Here is a 17,418-nt window from a genome sequence, read left to right on the forward strand (position 1 = left end):
GTCTCACATCACACCGACTAAAGCTTTTCCATTTGTCTGGAACATTCTTTAACATAATAAACATTATTTCTGACAAACATAGGCAGGGTTTGTCAACTGGGGTCCACTAACCAACCATTGCAACTTTAAACTAAACATTACATATTTTTAAAAATTGTAAAATGCAAACAAAATCAACAAAAAAGCAGCAGGATCTTATTGGATGGAATACTAAATGAGACACTTGGGCACTTGCACTCTATTTGGCTGGTTCACAGATCATACAGCTATCCTCCAATATGTATTATTTAAGACAAAACACTTCCTGTTTTAAAAAAAGTGCATTGCAAGCAACATGCCCTCGAAGCTGAGCCATTACCCAGTTGCTGAGAAGGCCTGCACACATCAATAGGCATGCCATTGCAGGGCTTCCACTTCCAGTGGCTCCTGCCATGTGCAGATCTCACAGGAGGGGGGAAAAACAACCTTGGGGGAGCTTTGCTTGCAAGGTACAGGGAATGGCTTCACAGATTGCAAAGTGTATGGCAACTGAACAGAATTTATAAAGTGCAAGTTATGACAAATATCAAACCAAAACCAACCTGATAGGTTTTGATGATGTCTTGACAGTTTCTTCGAATTTGTTCAGCCTCTTCTTTAGCCTGAGTTAATTTGACTGTTGCTTCCTTCAATTTTTCTCTGGTTTCCTATAACAATGCAAAGAACATGCATGTAAAAATTTTACTTTGGTAAAATGGCTGGATACTACAAGTACTAATTATTCCACAATATTACAAGATTTATAGTCAACTATGTCAAATACTTTAAAGTGATTCTATTACAATCCATTAAGTAGACATAAATATTATATACTTTCATGATTTTTACTGTCTCCTTCATCAAGATATCTTAAGCTATAAAACTGCATAATTGAAAAACAAAAACTTTGCAACCCCCCTAAACATCTCGACCAATGAAACACTCAACAGTCCAAAAGTATTCCGAACAGCAAAGATAATTCTCAGAATCTATCCAGTACCACTAATAAGTCTACTTAAATCTGCTGTGCCTCTCCCCTCTTGCTCCCTCTAACAAGAAAGTGCAAGGACTTTGCTGCAATGAGGTTGGAGGTTGTCCATTCAGTTGCCTCAGCTGCTTCTCGCCTCTTTGCATTCCCATAAGTCTTAGTAAAAGAAGTAGGATCAGGGCAAAGTTCTCATTTACAGACTTTGAAGGGAGAATATTCACACCATTTCATGAAACCGTTGTTCTGCAAATTTCACATTTAAATATTCTTCAAAATGTTATCCTTTTGTTCTCCATAGCCCATTTTTGGATCTCTGTTACAGCTTAATCAAGGGAATACAAGTACAGTTAATGGAAACTTCCATGATATTTTACCATGTTAAACATCGATATCTTCTTGATAAATTGCCCTCATTCCCAGTAAGCTAGTCACCCAATTTCCCTACCTCATTTCAGTCCAAGCAGATTATGCAAATAGTTTCAAGGTCCTCAGGCACCTTCTTCCCCACAAATTTAATAAAAATTAACCCCTTCACCTTCACTAACAACCACTATAATCATGTCCCATTGCAAACTATAAGTTTGGAGGTGGATTGTCTTACTTCTCTAAACATAAAATAAGGACACAGAACTTAGATAAGAAATGGACCATTCTGCCCTTTGAGCCTTTCGCTATTCATTAAGACAATGGCTGATGTGGTGATGGCCTCGACTCCACTTACGTCTAACCATCTCCTAATAACCTATAACACCCTTGTCTGTCAAACATCTGTGCAAATCTACCATTGCTAAATTCAATGACCTGCTTTCACTGTGCTTTGAGGAACAGAATTCCAGTTGAAAGATTTAGGGTGTAGGTTTGCTCACTGAGCTATAGGTTTGATATCCAGACATTTCATTACCTAGCTAGTAGCTAGGAACCTACCTAACATCATCAGTGGCGACCTCCAAGTGAAGCAAAGCTGTTGTCTCCTGCTTTTTATTTATATCTTTCTCCTGGATGGGGTTCCTGGAGTTTGTGGTGGTGTCATTTCCTGTTTGTTTTCTGAGGGGTTGATAGATGGCACCTAGATCTACGTATGTTCCTAATGAAGGGCTATTGCCCGAAACGTCGATTTTACTGCTCCTCGGATGCTGTGCTCTTCGAGCACCACTAATCCAGAATCTAGATCTATGTGTTTGCTTATGGCGTTGTGGTTGGAGTGCCAGGCCTCTAGGAATTCTCCAGCATGTCTTTGCTTAGTCTGTCCCAGGATAGATGTGTTGTCTCAGTTGAAATGGTGGTTTTTTTCAATCTGTGTATAGGGCTACGAGGGAGATAGGGTCGTGTCTTTTTGTGGCTAGCTGGTGTTCGTGTATCCTGGTGGCTAACTTTCTTCCTGTTTTCCCTATGTAGTGTTTGTGGCAGTCCTTGCATGGAATTTTGTAGATGACGTTGGTTTTGTCCATGGGTTATACTGGGTCTAAAGATACTAGAAGAGGAAGAAAATCTAATCTCTACCATTAAAAGCAAAACCTTTCATTCGTCAAATGTGTCCCATTGTTCTTGTCTCACCTACAAGAGGAAACACCCTCAAAGTGTCCATCCTGTTCCAACTATAATTCTTCAGAATTAGAGTTCTTAAGGCGAGTCATATCTGACTTGAAATGTTAACTATGTTTCTCCCTCCACAGATACTGACAGACCTGCTGACGTTCTTCAGCATTCTATTTGTTCCCCTATTTCTATCTGTCCTTATTTACATTGTTGATTTGTGGGAAAATTTCAGCACTATGTTTAAACCGGTTATCAACTTGCTCCTCTAAACCGGAGCTGGATCAGGATAGGAGTGAAAAATTCAATTGCACAACAGGCAAATTAAACAATTTCAAATTAGCTTGATTGATTCCAGCATCAAACTTGCTGGCAATCACCAGAAATGCTTAAGGATCAGCATCAGCAACATAAATTATATATCCAGTGCACACAGGCATGAAAAGGGCATTTCATCCAGTATTTGCACAAAAGTCAACTTTTGCAATCTGTTTTTTGGCACTTCCAAGTTTTGCCACTATTTCTGGAGCTTCAAAATACAACGTTAAAAGCAATCAGTGATCAGATTACAAAATTAATAAACTCTGTTCCTTACTTCAGTTATCACTGCATGTTTAATCTGCAAATACATTACAAATACAATAATTTTAAAAAGAAAGCAATTATTTGCAATTTGCACCCAGGTGCCATCTAGTGGTGATATGTTTCAAACTGCTCGAAGAGAAGATATGGAATTGGGCTAAATTTGTAAATACATAAAATGTCCTAAACTTGAATTAACAGTGCTTATTTTAAATAGTCACAACTATGACAGCATCAAGTTGAATTTTCCCCCTTGATAGCTAAAAAATTTCAAATTATGAAACAAGTGCAACAAGTGGTCTGGAATCCTAGAATTTTATATAGAGTCAGAGATGTACAGCATGGAAACAGAACCTTCGGTCCAACTTATCCATATCAAACAGATATCCCAAACCAATCTACTCCCACCTGCCAGCACCCGGCCCATATTCCTCTGAACCCTCCCTACTCATATACGCATCCAGATGCCTTTTAAATGTTGCAATTGTGCTAACCTTCACCATTTCCATCTTGACAAACATTATCAAAAATGTACAAATAACAATCTGCAAACAAAGATTTGAGAAGCTCATGTGCTACACTATTTAATATGTTGAAGTGATCTCAGTCAGAAATAGGAAAAGGCTAGACAAAATAAATTCAGAACATTAAAGTTAACAGAAAGACAAAGCAAAGATATACAAGTAGTTGTAAAAGCAAAAGTTATTGCTTCACTCAAAAGGTGATGAGTGTTTACATTGGATATAGGAGTGCAACATAGAAAAGTTACAGAAGCAGACCATTTGGCCCTTAGTCCTTTATGATACAATATGCCAAATGCAAATCCAGTAATTTTTTTTTCAAATGTGATGACTATTTCTGCCTCAACCACCACTTCAGGAACAGGTTCCAGAGGATAAAAATAAAATTTCTCAATTACTTCTGAAGTGGGAGATGACATGGGGCAGGGTGACACTAGACACACAGATACAAGATGGCCAGTGAGCAATCAATTGGGCACTTGACACGCAAGATGGGCACTGGACCACAATATGGAGAGAGACAGCAGAGCAAATACAGACACTGCCCGAGGCCACCAGAATGCTAGCACAATGCACTCACAACCCAGTTAATTAGTTTAAGGCAGGTGGGGGAGAGAACACACATGGGTAATGTACACTGCCCAACAAAGTGTCTGGGTCCAGCCAACACTTTTTATAGAAATGCTAACAGCTTGATATAGACTCAATACAAAGTGCTAATAGCCAGGGTGGCAGTAATCATCCTTCTCAGGATAGAAGATAGAAGAATACAGCACAGTATAGGCCCTTTGGCCCTTGATGTTGCACCGATCCAAGCCCACCTAACCTACATTAGCCCATTATCCTCCATACGCCTATCTAATGCCCATTTGAATGCCCATAAAGAGGGAAAGTCCACCACTGCTACTGGCAGGGCATTCCATGAACTCACGACACGCTGAGTAAAGAATCTACCCTTAACATCTGTCCTATACCTCCCTCCCCTTAACTTAAAGCTATGCCCCCTCGTAATAGCTGACTCCATACATGGAAAAAGGTTCTCATGGTCAACCTATCTAAACCCCTAATCATCTTGTACACCTCTATCAAGTCACCCCTAAACCTTCTTTTCTCCAATGAAAACAGCCCCAAGTGCCTCAGCCTTTCCTCATACGATCTTCCTACTATACCAGGCAACATCCTGATGAACCTCCTCTGCACCCGTTCCAGTGCCTCCATATCCTTCCTATAGTATGGCGACCAAAACTGCACACAATACTCCAGATGCGGCCACACCAATGTCTTATACAACTGCAACATGACTTCAGGACTCCCGAACTCAATTCCTCTACCAATAAAAGCCAGTACGCCATCTGCCTTCTTCACAGCACTATTTACCTGGGTGGCAACTTTCAGAGATCTGTGTACATGGACACCAAGATCCCTCTGCTCATCCACACTACCAAGTATCTGACCATTAGTCCAGTACCCCATCTTCTTGTTACTCTTACCAAAAAGTGAATCACTTCACACTTACCTACATTGAACTCCATTTGCCACCTTTCTGCCCAGCTCTGCAGCTTATCTATATCCCGCTGTAACCTGCCACATCCTTCCTCACTGTCAACAACTCCACCGACTTTCGTATCATCCGCAAACTTGTTCACCCAACCTTCTAGCCCCTCCTCCAGGTCATTTATAAAAGAAGTGTGTATACTTCTTGCATTGAAGTATACACATTTCAAGCCACCTTCCTGTTTACAGACACCCTCCTTCAAGATTGATGCCATGTTCCTAACCTCCCTACACTCCAGGTCCTACACCCTAAAGCTACAGTCTAGGTTCCCATGCCCCTGCAGAGTTAGTTTAAACCCCTCCGAAAGAGCACTAGCAAACCTCCCCCCAAGGATACTGGTGCCCCTCAGGTTCAGGTGTAGACCATCCTGTTTATAGAGGTCCCACCTTCCCAGAAAGAACCCCAGTTATCCAGACACCGGAATCCCTCCCTCCTGCACCATCCCTGTAGCCACGCATTTAATTGTTCTCTCTCCCTATTCCGACTCTCTATCACGTGGCACGGGTAAGAAACCAGAGACAACAACTCTTTGTTCTAACTCTGAGCTTCCAACCTAGCTCCCTGAAAGCCTGCCTAACATCCTCATCCCTCTTTCTAACTATGTTGTTGGTGCCAATGTGGACCACGGCTTCGAGCTGCTCCCCCTCCCCCTCAAGGACCCGGAAAACACGATCAGAGACGTCACGTACCCTTGCACCTGGGAGGCAACATACCAAACATGAGTCTCTCTCGCCCCCACAAAACCGCCTATCTGTGCCCCAAACTATCGAGTCTCCAAAAACTATTGCTCTGCTCTTCTGAGCAATGAGGATAGGCTCCGTGCCAGAGGCCTGAACCCCATTGCTTACCCCTGGTAAGTCGTTTCCCCCCCCCACAAGTATCCAAAACGGTATATTTGTTCTTGAGGGGAACGACCACAGGGGGTCCCTGCACTGGCTGCTTTGTCCCAGTCCCCCTCACTGTCACCCATCTGTCTGCAATCTTTGGAGTTACTACTTCCCTAAAGCTCTGATCTATGACCCCCTCTGCCTCCCGAATGATCCCAAGTTCATCCAACTCCAGCTCCAGTTCACTAACACCGTCTTGGAGGAGCTGGAAATGGGTGCACTTCCTGCAAGTGTAATCAGCAGGGACAACCATGGCATCCCTCGCCTCAAACATGTTGCAAGAGGAACATTGCACTGCCTTCACTGCCATCCCTCTAAAAGTAACCTTTTATTAAAAAAACACTAAGTCTAAAGAATAGAACAAGCAAAATGCAGCACTTACAGGCTTACCACAACGGGTCTTATTATTATTAGGTTAGAGGAGGAGGGCGGGTGGGAGACACTACCTCTGTAGTGCGTCGGGTTCCTCTCCTGCGTGCTTTTATAGGGGGAAAAAAACCTACCCAGGTAAGCTTGCGCTACATCAGCTTCCGGGTCCGCTCCGCACTTTTATTTTTAAAAAAAACTTTCAAATTTAAACCGTTAAACAACGTCACCAAGCCTACAAGCAGCCACTGCCAAACAGCCCTTACCTACTCCGCTGAGTGAGGCCTAGGATGAGGAATTAGTGCCAATTACTACAGCAATGGACTTCCGTGCAGACATTGAAGCTGACAATGTTTGCATTGAAACTAACCGAGACCACATTGAAATTAACAAAGGCTACACTGGTACTGACAATGACTGAACCGAAACTATCAACGATTCTGCAATGCGCCAAAAGCTTGGTGATTTCAAATAAATCTATTGGACTATAGCCTCATGTTGTGCGACTTCTGACTTTGTCCGCCCCACTCCAACACTGGCACCTCCACATCGTGATCACCGTTTTATGCACTGTGTGGATCAGTTTGGATACTCCATAACCTGGAGTCTATGAAGATTATCACAATGATTTGTTATTGCACATTACCATATTATTCAATTAAATAACCCAGAGAAGTCTGATTCATAAGCTTTTCTGGATTTCATTTTCAAGTCTCCTCTTGACAAGTAGGCATTTAAAAAATTCTTTTGTGGGCTATTGACACAGCTAGCTAAGTCAGCAATTATTGATCATCCATAATTGCCCTGGAGAGGTGGTAGCGAGTGTTCTTCTTGAACCTTTACAGTCCTGATGTAAAGGTACACCACCAGTGCTGTGAGGAAGGGAGAACCAGCAAGTGAAGGAATAGTGATACAGTTTTACGTTACAGTGGTGTGGAACTTGGAAGGGAACTTGTAAGTGGTTATGTTCCCATGCATTTGCTGACCTCGTGGCATAATGCGTATACATTGATAAGTGTGAAGTTATCCACTTAGGACCAAAAACTGAAAGGCAGATTATGATCTGAATGGCTATAATAGAGAGAGGAATGTGCATCTTGGCCTCGGTCTCCTTGTACACCAGTTGAAGGTAAGCACGTAGGTGCAGCAAGCATTGAAGGCGGCAAATGGTCAGTGTTTTCACAGGTCTGGCATCAGGCAATTTTGAAGTACTAAAATGGTACACAATGGGGAAACGTATTTGCGGCACGGTGGCACAGTGGTTAGCACTGCTGCCTCACAGCGCCAGGGACCTGGGTTCAATTCCCGCCTCAGGCGACTGACTGTGTGGAGTTTGCACGTTCTCCCCGTGTCTGCGTGGGTTTCCTCCGGGTGCTCCGGTTTCCTCCCACAGTCCAAAGATGTGCGGGTCAGGTGAATTGGCCATGCTAAATTGCCCGTAGTGTTAGATAAGGGGTATATGTAGGGGTATGGGTGGGTTGCGCTTCGGCGGGTCGGTGTGGACTTGTTGGGCCGAAGGGCCTGTTTCCACACTGTAAGTAATCTAATCTACTCTAAGTGGTAGGTGTTGAGTTTGGAAGGTCCTGTCTCAGGAATGTAAATGAGTTGTTGTAATACATGTTATGGATGGTATACATTCCTCCATTTTTCAACTTTGGTATGGGGTGAACGTTGAAGACGGTGGATGTAGGACTGGTATGAGGTTGAAGGAGTGTACTGTACTTTTGAGAGAGAAAGAATGTTGTTCTGAAATGAGAGATTATAAGCACCTGTATATATGACTGGATGGCAGTCCCAGGGTATACTGGAAAATTGAAAATATGTAACACTTGACTGTGAAATGGATACCCGAGTTTTGGTTATGTTTTGACAGCAATTTAAATTTAACCAGTTTAAATTATGCCCCAGGATGCTAAAACCCAATCGCATTTGAATTTATTGTTTTGCCAACATTGAACCAGTGAGACAATCCAATGTTGGGGGTTATAAAAAAATGCGGACATTTTGAAAAGTGATCAGTGAGTAACTGCCGTAGAGACAGAAACTGGAAAGAATTTCCTATCGAGCATCTTGTTCTCAAAGAAATTAGAAACACTCTCTACCAAAGGTACCTTTTCACGTGAAACATACTCATAGTAAAAAAGAAACATGACAACCCAGGGAGATCCTCAGCCAGAAGAATGAAGACACAGAAGACAATGGAGACCGTGTGGTTTTGAAATTAAGTCGATGCAATTTTATGAAGTGTCTTACTGGAACAGCATATTGTTATAAAGTTAGAGGCAGATAGCAAGCAGTTAAGAAAGGGGGGGGGCTTAGAGATGTGAATAGTTGTTGTTTATTGTTCACTTTTAGAGTTTGAAAATAAATTGGTTATTTCTTTAAATAGTGGAATTTGGGAGTTGTCACTCATTTTAATAGATTACAAGGTGGGTGAGCTTTTCTATTTGGTTTATTTAGCAGAGGGACTCACCTTCATGTTGTAACAGTGGCTATTCAAGTGGACTGCTTTGTACAGGTGATAGCGAACTACTGGACTCTTATTGGAGCTGCACCCATTCAGCATTCTATCACAATCTTGACTTGCATTGTCGATAGTGGACAGGTATTTGAGAGACTTGAAGCAAATTACTTGCATAGAATTCCTAGCTTTTTTGATTTGCTCTTACAGCAATACTTAAACGGCTAGTGCAGTTCAGTTTATTGTCAATTATCATTCCATAGGTTATTGGTAGTGGGGGACTCAGTAATGCACAAGCCACTGAACAAGAAGCTGAGATGGTTAGACACTCTTGTTGCAGATGGTCATTTCCTGGTACTTGTATGGTGTCAACATTGCAATTTAGCCCAAGCTTACTGCATCTAAACATGAACTGTTTCAGTATATCAAGAATGGTGAATGACACTGAACAATGTGTAATCATCAGTTGCCATCCCCAGCTGGTATGCATAAGCACAATTCCAGGAGAAAGCTTTATTTTTTTGGCTAAGACAAATGAGATACCAATTTTAAGATTGTAAGCATTTTTGACTTCCATCTTTTCAAAAATAAAAACACTATGATCCATCCTCCAATTCCCTGTACTCCTGTAATAACATTCAGTGCTGTAGAGAGAAGACTGCTTTTCAAATGAGATGTTTTACGAACTACATTTTTGTTGTTTCTGGATACAATGATATAAACAGTTAGAAAGTGCACTAACCTTGTGTGTATCCATTTCACTTTTCAATTTGTTCTGAGCCCATTTCACTTTGATGATGTTGGAGTTGATGTCTTCTTTTAGTTTTTCAACATCTTTGTTGAGCTTTGCAGCTTCGCCTTCCTGTAACCATGAAACAAACATTTAAAGCCTGCAGCTTTGAACGCAGTTCTGAGAAAGGGTCACTGGACCAGAAATGTTAACTAATTTCTCTTCACAGATGCTGTGAGACCCACTAAACTTTTCAAGCAGTTTCTGTTTTCTTGAACATTCAGTTTTTATCCAATAATTTCTTGTCTAATGCTGTCTCTGATATAAAGACAACAGTTAAAAGATGAATCAACTGCTCCCATTAGAGATGTTACTTTGAATCTCCTCCCTGATTCTACTTCAAGATTTTGAGTGAAGATCCCTTTCCATTAAGTTAAATTAGATCATTCTTTGTTATCATGGGTACCCTTCCTTTTCTATTCTGTGTATACTGGAATATTTATTTTCCAACTTTAATTAACTTCCATCCAAGTCTCTAATGATAATCAGATCTAAAACATTTATCGAAATTTGTGTCAGTAATTCATCTATCTTCCGAAGTAGTGGCATTGGTTTTTGCTGGGTACTGTTCCCTACATTGAACTTACTCACTCTGTTCTGTTACCATTTGCCTCTCTGCCGTACTCATCTTTATGGACAGGAATGCACTTTACTTTTGTTTTAAATTTTATCTTTGGTTTCTCGCACTTTTTATTTTAAAACAATCTTTTCCACCCTGACCTTATTTGCTGCTGCACCTTATGTTTTTTCACTCCATCATGCCCTAGTCATCTGTGCCTGTACAATATTGCTACCCTCCAAGACTGCATCTATTATTTTTCTTTTAATTTTCCAAATCTCACCTCATATGATCCCTTCAACCCTACGGTTTAGTTGAAACTCTCTCTACAGTATTAGTTACACGACTTGCCAGGACACTTGTGCTAGCATGTTTCATGAAAAGCCATCCCACTAGTACGGTTCATGATTTGCCCAAGGGTGCAGCCATTGTCCCTTGAATTGAAGTCCATTTCTCCCACATCAGCTTTTTAGCCATGCATTCAACTATTTGATCATTGACTCTATACCAACTTACAGTTCCTAGATGATTACCTTTTTCAGCAGTACCTTATTAGTTTAGCCCTTAACCACTCATGCTATCACAGCAGAACCTCTTTCTTAGTCTTAAATATGCTGCTGGTATTCTCATGATGTACAATAATGAGATCTTTCTCTCTAGCCATGAGGAAATGTCCTGCATCCATGCACCTGACAGCCTCTGGGATTCACGCTCTTTGCTGCAGGGAACTGGATTCTCCTCCTGAGTGCACAATGGCCTACCATGACCCCATTTGTTTTACTTCCCCAACTATTATGGCTCCTGTCACCAAACTACCATCATCAGTTTGTTGACCCCACTTTTGTCCACCAAAGTTTGAACCTATTGGACAATTGCAGGAACGGAAGTTCTAATGATTTCAGGATCTCCATAACTGAAGTATTCATTCAGTCACACTTACCTGACCCTGACCACTCATACTCCCTGGGATTATTAGTCCAGTGACATTACCAATATTACACCACCTCCTCTAACATCTTGCTCAGCTCACAGCAAGAATTATGAAAATTATGAAAATCAAAGAACAATGAATTTCACCCCACGATACCTCATTGATAAATACAATATGCAAAGTTGACAATTGAGGTATTAAAGGCTATCCTAATGAGGATGTTTCATGTCCTGGGTTACCTGATCTATTGCCTGCACAGTTGGTGCATGCTTATGCGCGCACATGTGTGCACACACGTCTGGGAAACGTGGGGAGGAATTTTAAAAAAAAGACTCTATAATCTGGAAAACGTAGTAAGGTAGTGGTGAGGCAAAGCACAAAAAGCCATTTTTTTCTATTTAATAAGCAACTACTCTTGATGGAGACACTCATTAGTCAAGTATGATCCAATGGGTCTCAAATGAATAATTATCATCCAGTTTAATTAGAAGAATAGGCAGTTGTAGGATAGGCTCCAGTTTGTGGGACCATATGCCACTTGGGTAGACTTAAGTGAGAAAATGAGAGCAAAACTGGGATTAAGAATCTTAAAAATTGCTGTGAACTGCAATAAGCTATGTGTACAGTCTCACTACATGACCCAAGATAAAATTACCTTTGCCTCATAGAGTTGCTGTAATCTTGTCTTCTCTTGTGAGAGTTGTTTGGTCTTCATTGTCAACTTCTCCAGTTCTCTGTTTGCATCCCTTAATTTTTTTTCAATTCCTTCCTTCTCTTTTCGAAGGTCAAGGGCTTCTTTCTCTCCTCTAACGTACTTCATTACCATCGCTTCTTTCTCCTGACGAGCCTCCTCACATTTTTTGTTTGTCTAAAAAGCAAGAGCCAATTCATTTCTCAGGTTCATTTTTAGAAATAAATGCTTTAAGCAACATCAGGTTGCCCATTTATGTTATAATGTTCAAGTAAAAGTAACTTGAATTAAGGTTACAAGCAAATGTGATTCACTAATAGCTAACCCAGTCTTGAATATAGTTTTCCTGACATTTCACTGTATTCTTATGCTTTGGACTTTACTCCCCTGCACTTACTACAGTGTTATAAATGACATTGCAGTTGTCTTTACTCCCATTCTGCAATGAAGAACAATGTGTCACTGCTGCTTATGGTTTTGGAGTCTGTCAAACTTTAAAGAAATCTAACAGAGGAAAAATCAGAAACTTTACTTGCCCTAATTGGCATTCACTTTGCAAGTGATGGTTAACTGTGGAATTCATCATATTCTTTGAAATTTTCAATCGCATTGATTGTGGGTATGTAACATCACAGTCAATCTTTCTATATTAACTTGCAACATGATCTGCAAATCATTGGCGATAACAGGCTATCGATAATTGGAGGTGAAGTGAATATCAATTATTATATTTGATGCAATTGGTTGAGGAAGAAATACTGGTTCAAAACACCAGAATTCCCTGCTTTTCTTCATATAGCTTCACAAACTCTTCAACATGGATCTGACAATGTTGATGGCTTTTTTTGATCCTATCATACTCAATTTTAATGTCAATGTAACACAGATTTGAACATATATGAACATAAAAGTGACAGCCTAATGAAATTGCAGGATTAAGATATTTTTCAATAATTAAATCATTTCAACTTGGATTAAGCAAATGAGGAGTAAATTTATATTTCGTTTGATTGTGGTCAGCTGCAAAACACTGAGGCTGCTTTCATGGTTCAATTTATTGTAAATTTTTGGCTAACAAATATAAAAACTTTCCAAGTATAAGGTTGTCATTCAAAGGACATGGTCAGGTTTTTAAAAGTTTAGTTTGTCACTGAAGTATCTAACTGGCCTAATCATTTTGTATGGTAATCTTAAATTTATTTTAGACATCAATTGTTACAGCGGTTAAAAGATATTGTTGGTTTGTTAGCACATTTTGATTGATTTTAAAGTCACTACAATATGGCATTATATACATACTCCAGGGCAGACACACTGGTGCCACATTATTCGTAAGTAGTTGGCCGGTTGATGCAGATAAGCTGGCACAAAGGAGCTATTTTTCAAACTGATTAGCATATCAGAAAGAATTAGATCAGATAGCAGGAAGTGACATCACATAAATAACCATTACTTTTAGAGAAACCAGTCAGGAATTGGGCATAAATGGCTGAGTCAAATTTGAATTATCACATGCTGTCCATGTTTTGGCAAGCCAATTAGAATAAGAGTAGTGGTTAGATTTTCTAATCAATCTGTTCAGATATATTATTGCATACCTCTGGAGCAGACAGGATTTAAATCTGGGCCTCTGTCTCAAAAAGGTATTGATAATACCATTACACCATTAGAACGCAGGGTAGTGGCCATCAAATGGCTAATAATCAGTAATTCTGAGTGGTTTAGTGCACAAGAAAGGAAGATTGAAAATAGGAGAACTTCAATTAACAGAAGAGAACAAGTGTGTCCACTGGAGTAGCAAGGTAGTGTTCCAACATCAACTGACAGAAAACTGCTGCTTTTATTATTACTGCCAGTACAAAATAAATAATACTTAAAAGTTGATAACGTCTGAAAATACACTTGGAATGAATCTGAAGACTAAAAATTTAGATTTACTCTCACATGTTCAGTCTACAATTTATTTGTAAGACTCAAGTTAAAGTGAACCCCAAAATTCTTCCACTACAGTTCAGTGCAACTAACACAAATCCACCAAAAAATCCTTTCACGCCACCAAGTCTTGCCACTTGTAGGGTATAACACTAGTATGTTGTAAAGCCAGTATTAAAATGTAACCAGAAGTCTCGTAAAAGTTCCAGGAAAATTTATCAGATTATTGCAGTTATTTTAAAAATATTAGAAAGTGATCCATTCCATTGTCACCTACCAAAGCAGCAAGACTGATTTATGCAAATTACTATGCAATTAGATTCTCCCCTACAATGCAGATCACAACTGACAGCCAGACATTCCTCAATTTAATACCGGTCTTACTAGCTGCAGTTCACAGATTAGCACTTCATTATTACAACTTCAGCTCACACTGAAACCGCTGTATACAAAAAAAGAGGCACAGTGACTGACTGTGTGGAGTTTGCACGTTCTCCCCGTGTCTGCGTGGGTTTCCTCCGGGTGCTCCGGTTTCCTCCCACAGTCCAAAGATGTGCGGGTCAGGTGAATTGGCCATGCTAAATTGCCCGTAGTGTTAGGTAAGGGGTAAATGTAGGGGTATGGGTGGGTTTCGCTTCGGCGGGTCGGTGTGGACTTGTTGGGCCGAAGGGCCTGTTTCCACACTGTAAGTCTAATCTAATCTAATCTAAACATTAAATATTCTCACTCATATATAATTAGTTAAAAATCCAACTTCAAATCTTATCAAACTAGCTTTTAAATTGCAAAGTGACACAATCGATGCCACCAGTATCATTTGTCCTGGTGTTTAGACATACAAAATAAAATCATGGTTAGAGAGCTGTTGTGACAGTGGCAGCATCCCTGGATTTGAGCCAGAAGGCCCAAGTTCAAGTCCCACTTACACTGGAGGTGTTTTGTAGCATCTGAACAGCTTGATATTAAAATAACCAATAAAATATGATTGTGAAGGAGATTTTAAAAGACAGCTTTTCATTAGTGAAGGGATTCCTCCTCTCCTATAGAAGCTGCTACTCAGGACAAAACACAATCTGACTGATGTGATATTTACAAGACAGCACATTTTTCTGACAGATGCAAACCTTTCCTAACTTAGCTACAAAACCACACCATGTCAATTCAGAATGTATATATAGAATAAATGGATAAAGAAGATAGGATAAACAAAATAGTACAAGCAGAATCAAGTTAGTTCTATTGAATCTTTTGCATCAAATTTTATCTTGTTCAAAACTAAACAGATGAATCCAGAAAATAAGTTTGAGTAAAACTCAATGACCAACATATTAACTCAGTTTCTCCTGTTTGATTGGAAGATATTCAATTCAACCTATCCCCAGGAAAATGCAGGAAGAGCTCACATGATGGAGACCCAAATAAATAAATAATTTCTATACAAAAATATAATTTTTAAAAAAATTATACTTATGTTTTAACCTGGGACCTATAGACCTGCGAGTCTGACTTTGGTTGTGGGTAAACTATTGATGGTGATAATAAAAGATAGGATCTATGGACATTTACAGAGGCAAGAATTGATTAGGAATAGTCAGCATGGTTTTGTGCAAGGAAAATAGTGTCTCAAACTTGATTGAGTTTTTCAATGAAGTTACCAAAAAGATTGATGTTGATGTTGGTTACATTGGATACATAATTGGCTTAATGGCAGGAAACATAGTGATGGTGGAGGGTTACTTTTCAGACTGGAAACCTGTCTCCAGTAGTGTTCCACAGAGATTGGTTCTGGGTCCTCCTTTGTCTGTCATTAATATAAATGATTTGGATGAGAATATAGTAGGCATGGTTTGTAAGTTTGCAAATGACACCAAAATTGGCAGCACAGTAAACAGTGAAGAAAGCATCCTAAAATTACAAAAGGGTTGTTGATCAAATAGGTGAATGTGCTGAAAAATGGCACATGGAATTCAATCTGGATAAATGCAAGGTATTGCATTTTGGCAAAAGAAACAAGGATCAATGGGCTTATACAATTAATGTGGGCAGGGTGGTTAAAAAGGCGTTTAGCATGCTTGCCTTCATTGCTCAGTCCTTTGAGTGTAAGAGTTGAGAAGTCATAGTGAGGTTGTACAAGATATTGGTGAGGCCTCTTCTGGAAGACTGTGTCCACTTCTGATCACCCAGTTGTGGGAAGGATGTAATGAAGCTGGAGAAGGTGCAGAAGAAACAGAAGATTGCTGGGTATGGAAAGTTCAAGTTATTCAGAAAGGCTGGATAGAATGGGACTTTCTTTCACTGGAGCAGAGGAAGGGTTGAGAGGTGACCTCATAGAAGTGAATAAAGGGCGGGTATAGATTAAGTTTACGGTAGTTGTCATTTCCCTAGGATGGGGGATTTCAAGACTAGGGGCACACTTTTAAAGGTGAAAGGAGAGAGATTTTAAAAAGGCATAAGAGGCAAATCGTTTATGCAAAGGGTGGTTAATGTGTGAATGAACTTCCTGAGAAAGTTGTGGATGCAGGTACAATTACAAATGTTTAAAAGGCATTTGGATAGGTACATGAACAGGATAGGTTTGGAGGGAAATGGGCACAGAGCAGGCAAGTGAGACTAGTTTAGTTTGAAATCATGTTTGGCATGGATGGGATTGGATCAAAGGATTTGTTTCATGTCGTATGACTCTATGACAAGGATGAAAAGAATTCCTACTTGTTCTATCCGAAAAGTTACATTTCGTTGCAACTGGTGAATGGCATTTTTGGCAGCAGCATCCTGAGAGATCAATCGCTCCTTTGTCATTTTTATTTCCTTCATGAGATCTTCGACTTGGGTTTCCATCTGAAACAAGTAAGAGAATCCATAATTAGTTATTTTCCCCTTTCAAGTTTTATAGTTTGATAACCTAAATAAAACTACAAGTTTGAACGACAAGTAAATGGGAACCAATAAAAAGGTCTCAATTTCAAAATAGCTGTTTATTCTCTTCTGGGTTTACAAATTTCACATTTTTTTTTGCACACTAGTATCTACTTCCCCATTAATTTTTCCCCCATTATGTCCATTTTTAGAAACTACCTATGTTAATTTGTGTAGTGAAGGTTTATAATTTTAATCTAAGATTTTCATCAGGGAATATCCAAGTTTTTGGAAAAGACAGCCCTGTGCAAGGAAGGAAGACAAACATGAGGCATACAGCTCCACAGGATCAATACTTCAGAGCAGCAACTCTCTCCAAAGGAGGACTAAAAGGAAGTCGCTTACCCCAAACAACAGGTTTGGCCACAAAGACTTCAACCAAAGGATGCAGTGAACATTTCATCCACAGCCTGCAGAACACTCCCAGCAGCGTGTGCAGAGTTGCCCTGTATTTCCTGATCAAATCTTAGGCAACCCTGGGAGCTCAATTATGGTGAATAAGGAAACCCAGAGGATCTCAATTTAATGGAGCCCAGGGGAAGTCATCTATTTCACTATCAATTATGAAGAATATTTCGCATTGATTGTGCCATATTGAGATTCACTGTATACAGTAAAACATATGCTTAAGGGTCAAAGGACTGATGGTCTGCTCAGACTCCCTTTTACAATGTTTCATAATCTGAAA

At 39.9% G+C, this 17,418-nt stretch overlaps 1 protein-coding gene across 3 annotated transcripts in view; it reads right to left on the reverse strand.

Moving 5' to 3' along the window:
- ccdc186 (coiled-coil domain-containing protein 186) overlaps nucleotides 1–17,418 on the reverse strand; it is a 116,556-nt gene that overhangs the window by 45,607 nt on the left and 53,531 nt on the right. For all 3 annotated transcript variants that reach the window (XM_060842116.1, XM_060842117.1, XM_060842118.1), the window contains 4 exons: nucleotides 16,524–16,652; nucleotides 11,847–12,059; nucleotides 9,654–9,773; nucleotides 582–686 (listed from right to left, as the gene is read on the reverse strand). In XM_060842116.1, coding sequence (XP_060698099.1) covers nucleotides 582–686; nucleotides 9,654–9,773; nucleotides 11,847–12,059; nucleotides 16,524–16,652 — 567 coding nt within the window. The remainder of the gene's footprint in view (nucleotides 1–581; nucleotides 687–9,653; nucleotides 9,774–11,846; nucleotides 12,060–16,523; nucleotides 16,653–17,418) is intronic.

Source organism: Hemiscyllium ocellatum, chromosome 22 (genome assembly GCF_020745735.1).
Source record: "Hemiscyllium ocellatum isolate sHemOce1 chromosome 22, sHemOce1.pat.X.cur, whole genome shotgun sequence".
NCBI lineage: Eukaryota > Metazoa > Chordata > Chondrichthyes > Orectolobiformes > Hemiscylliidae > Hemiscyllium > Hemiscyllium ocellatum.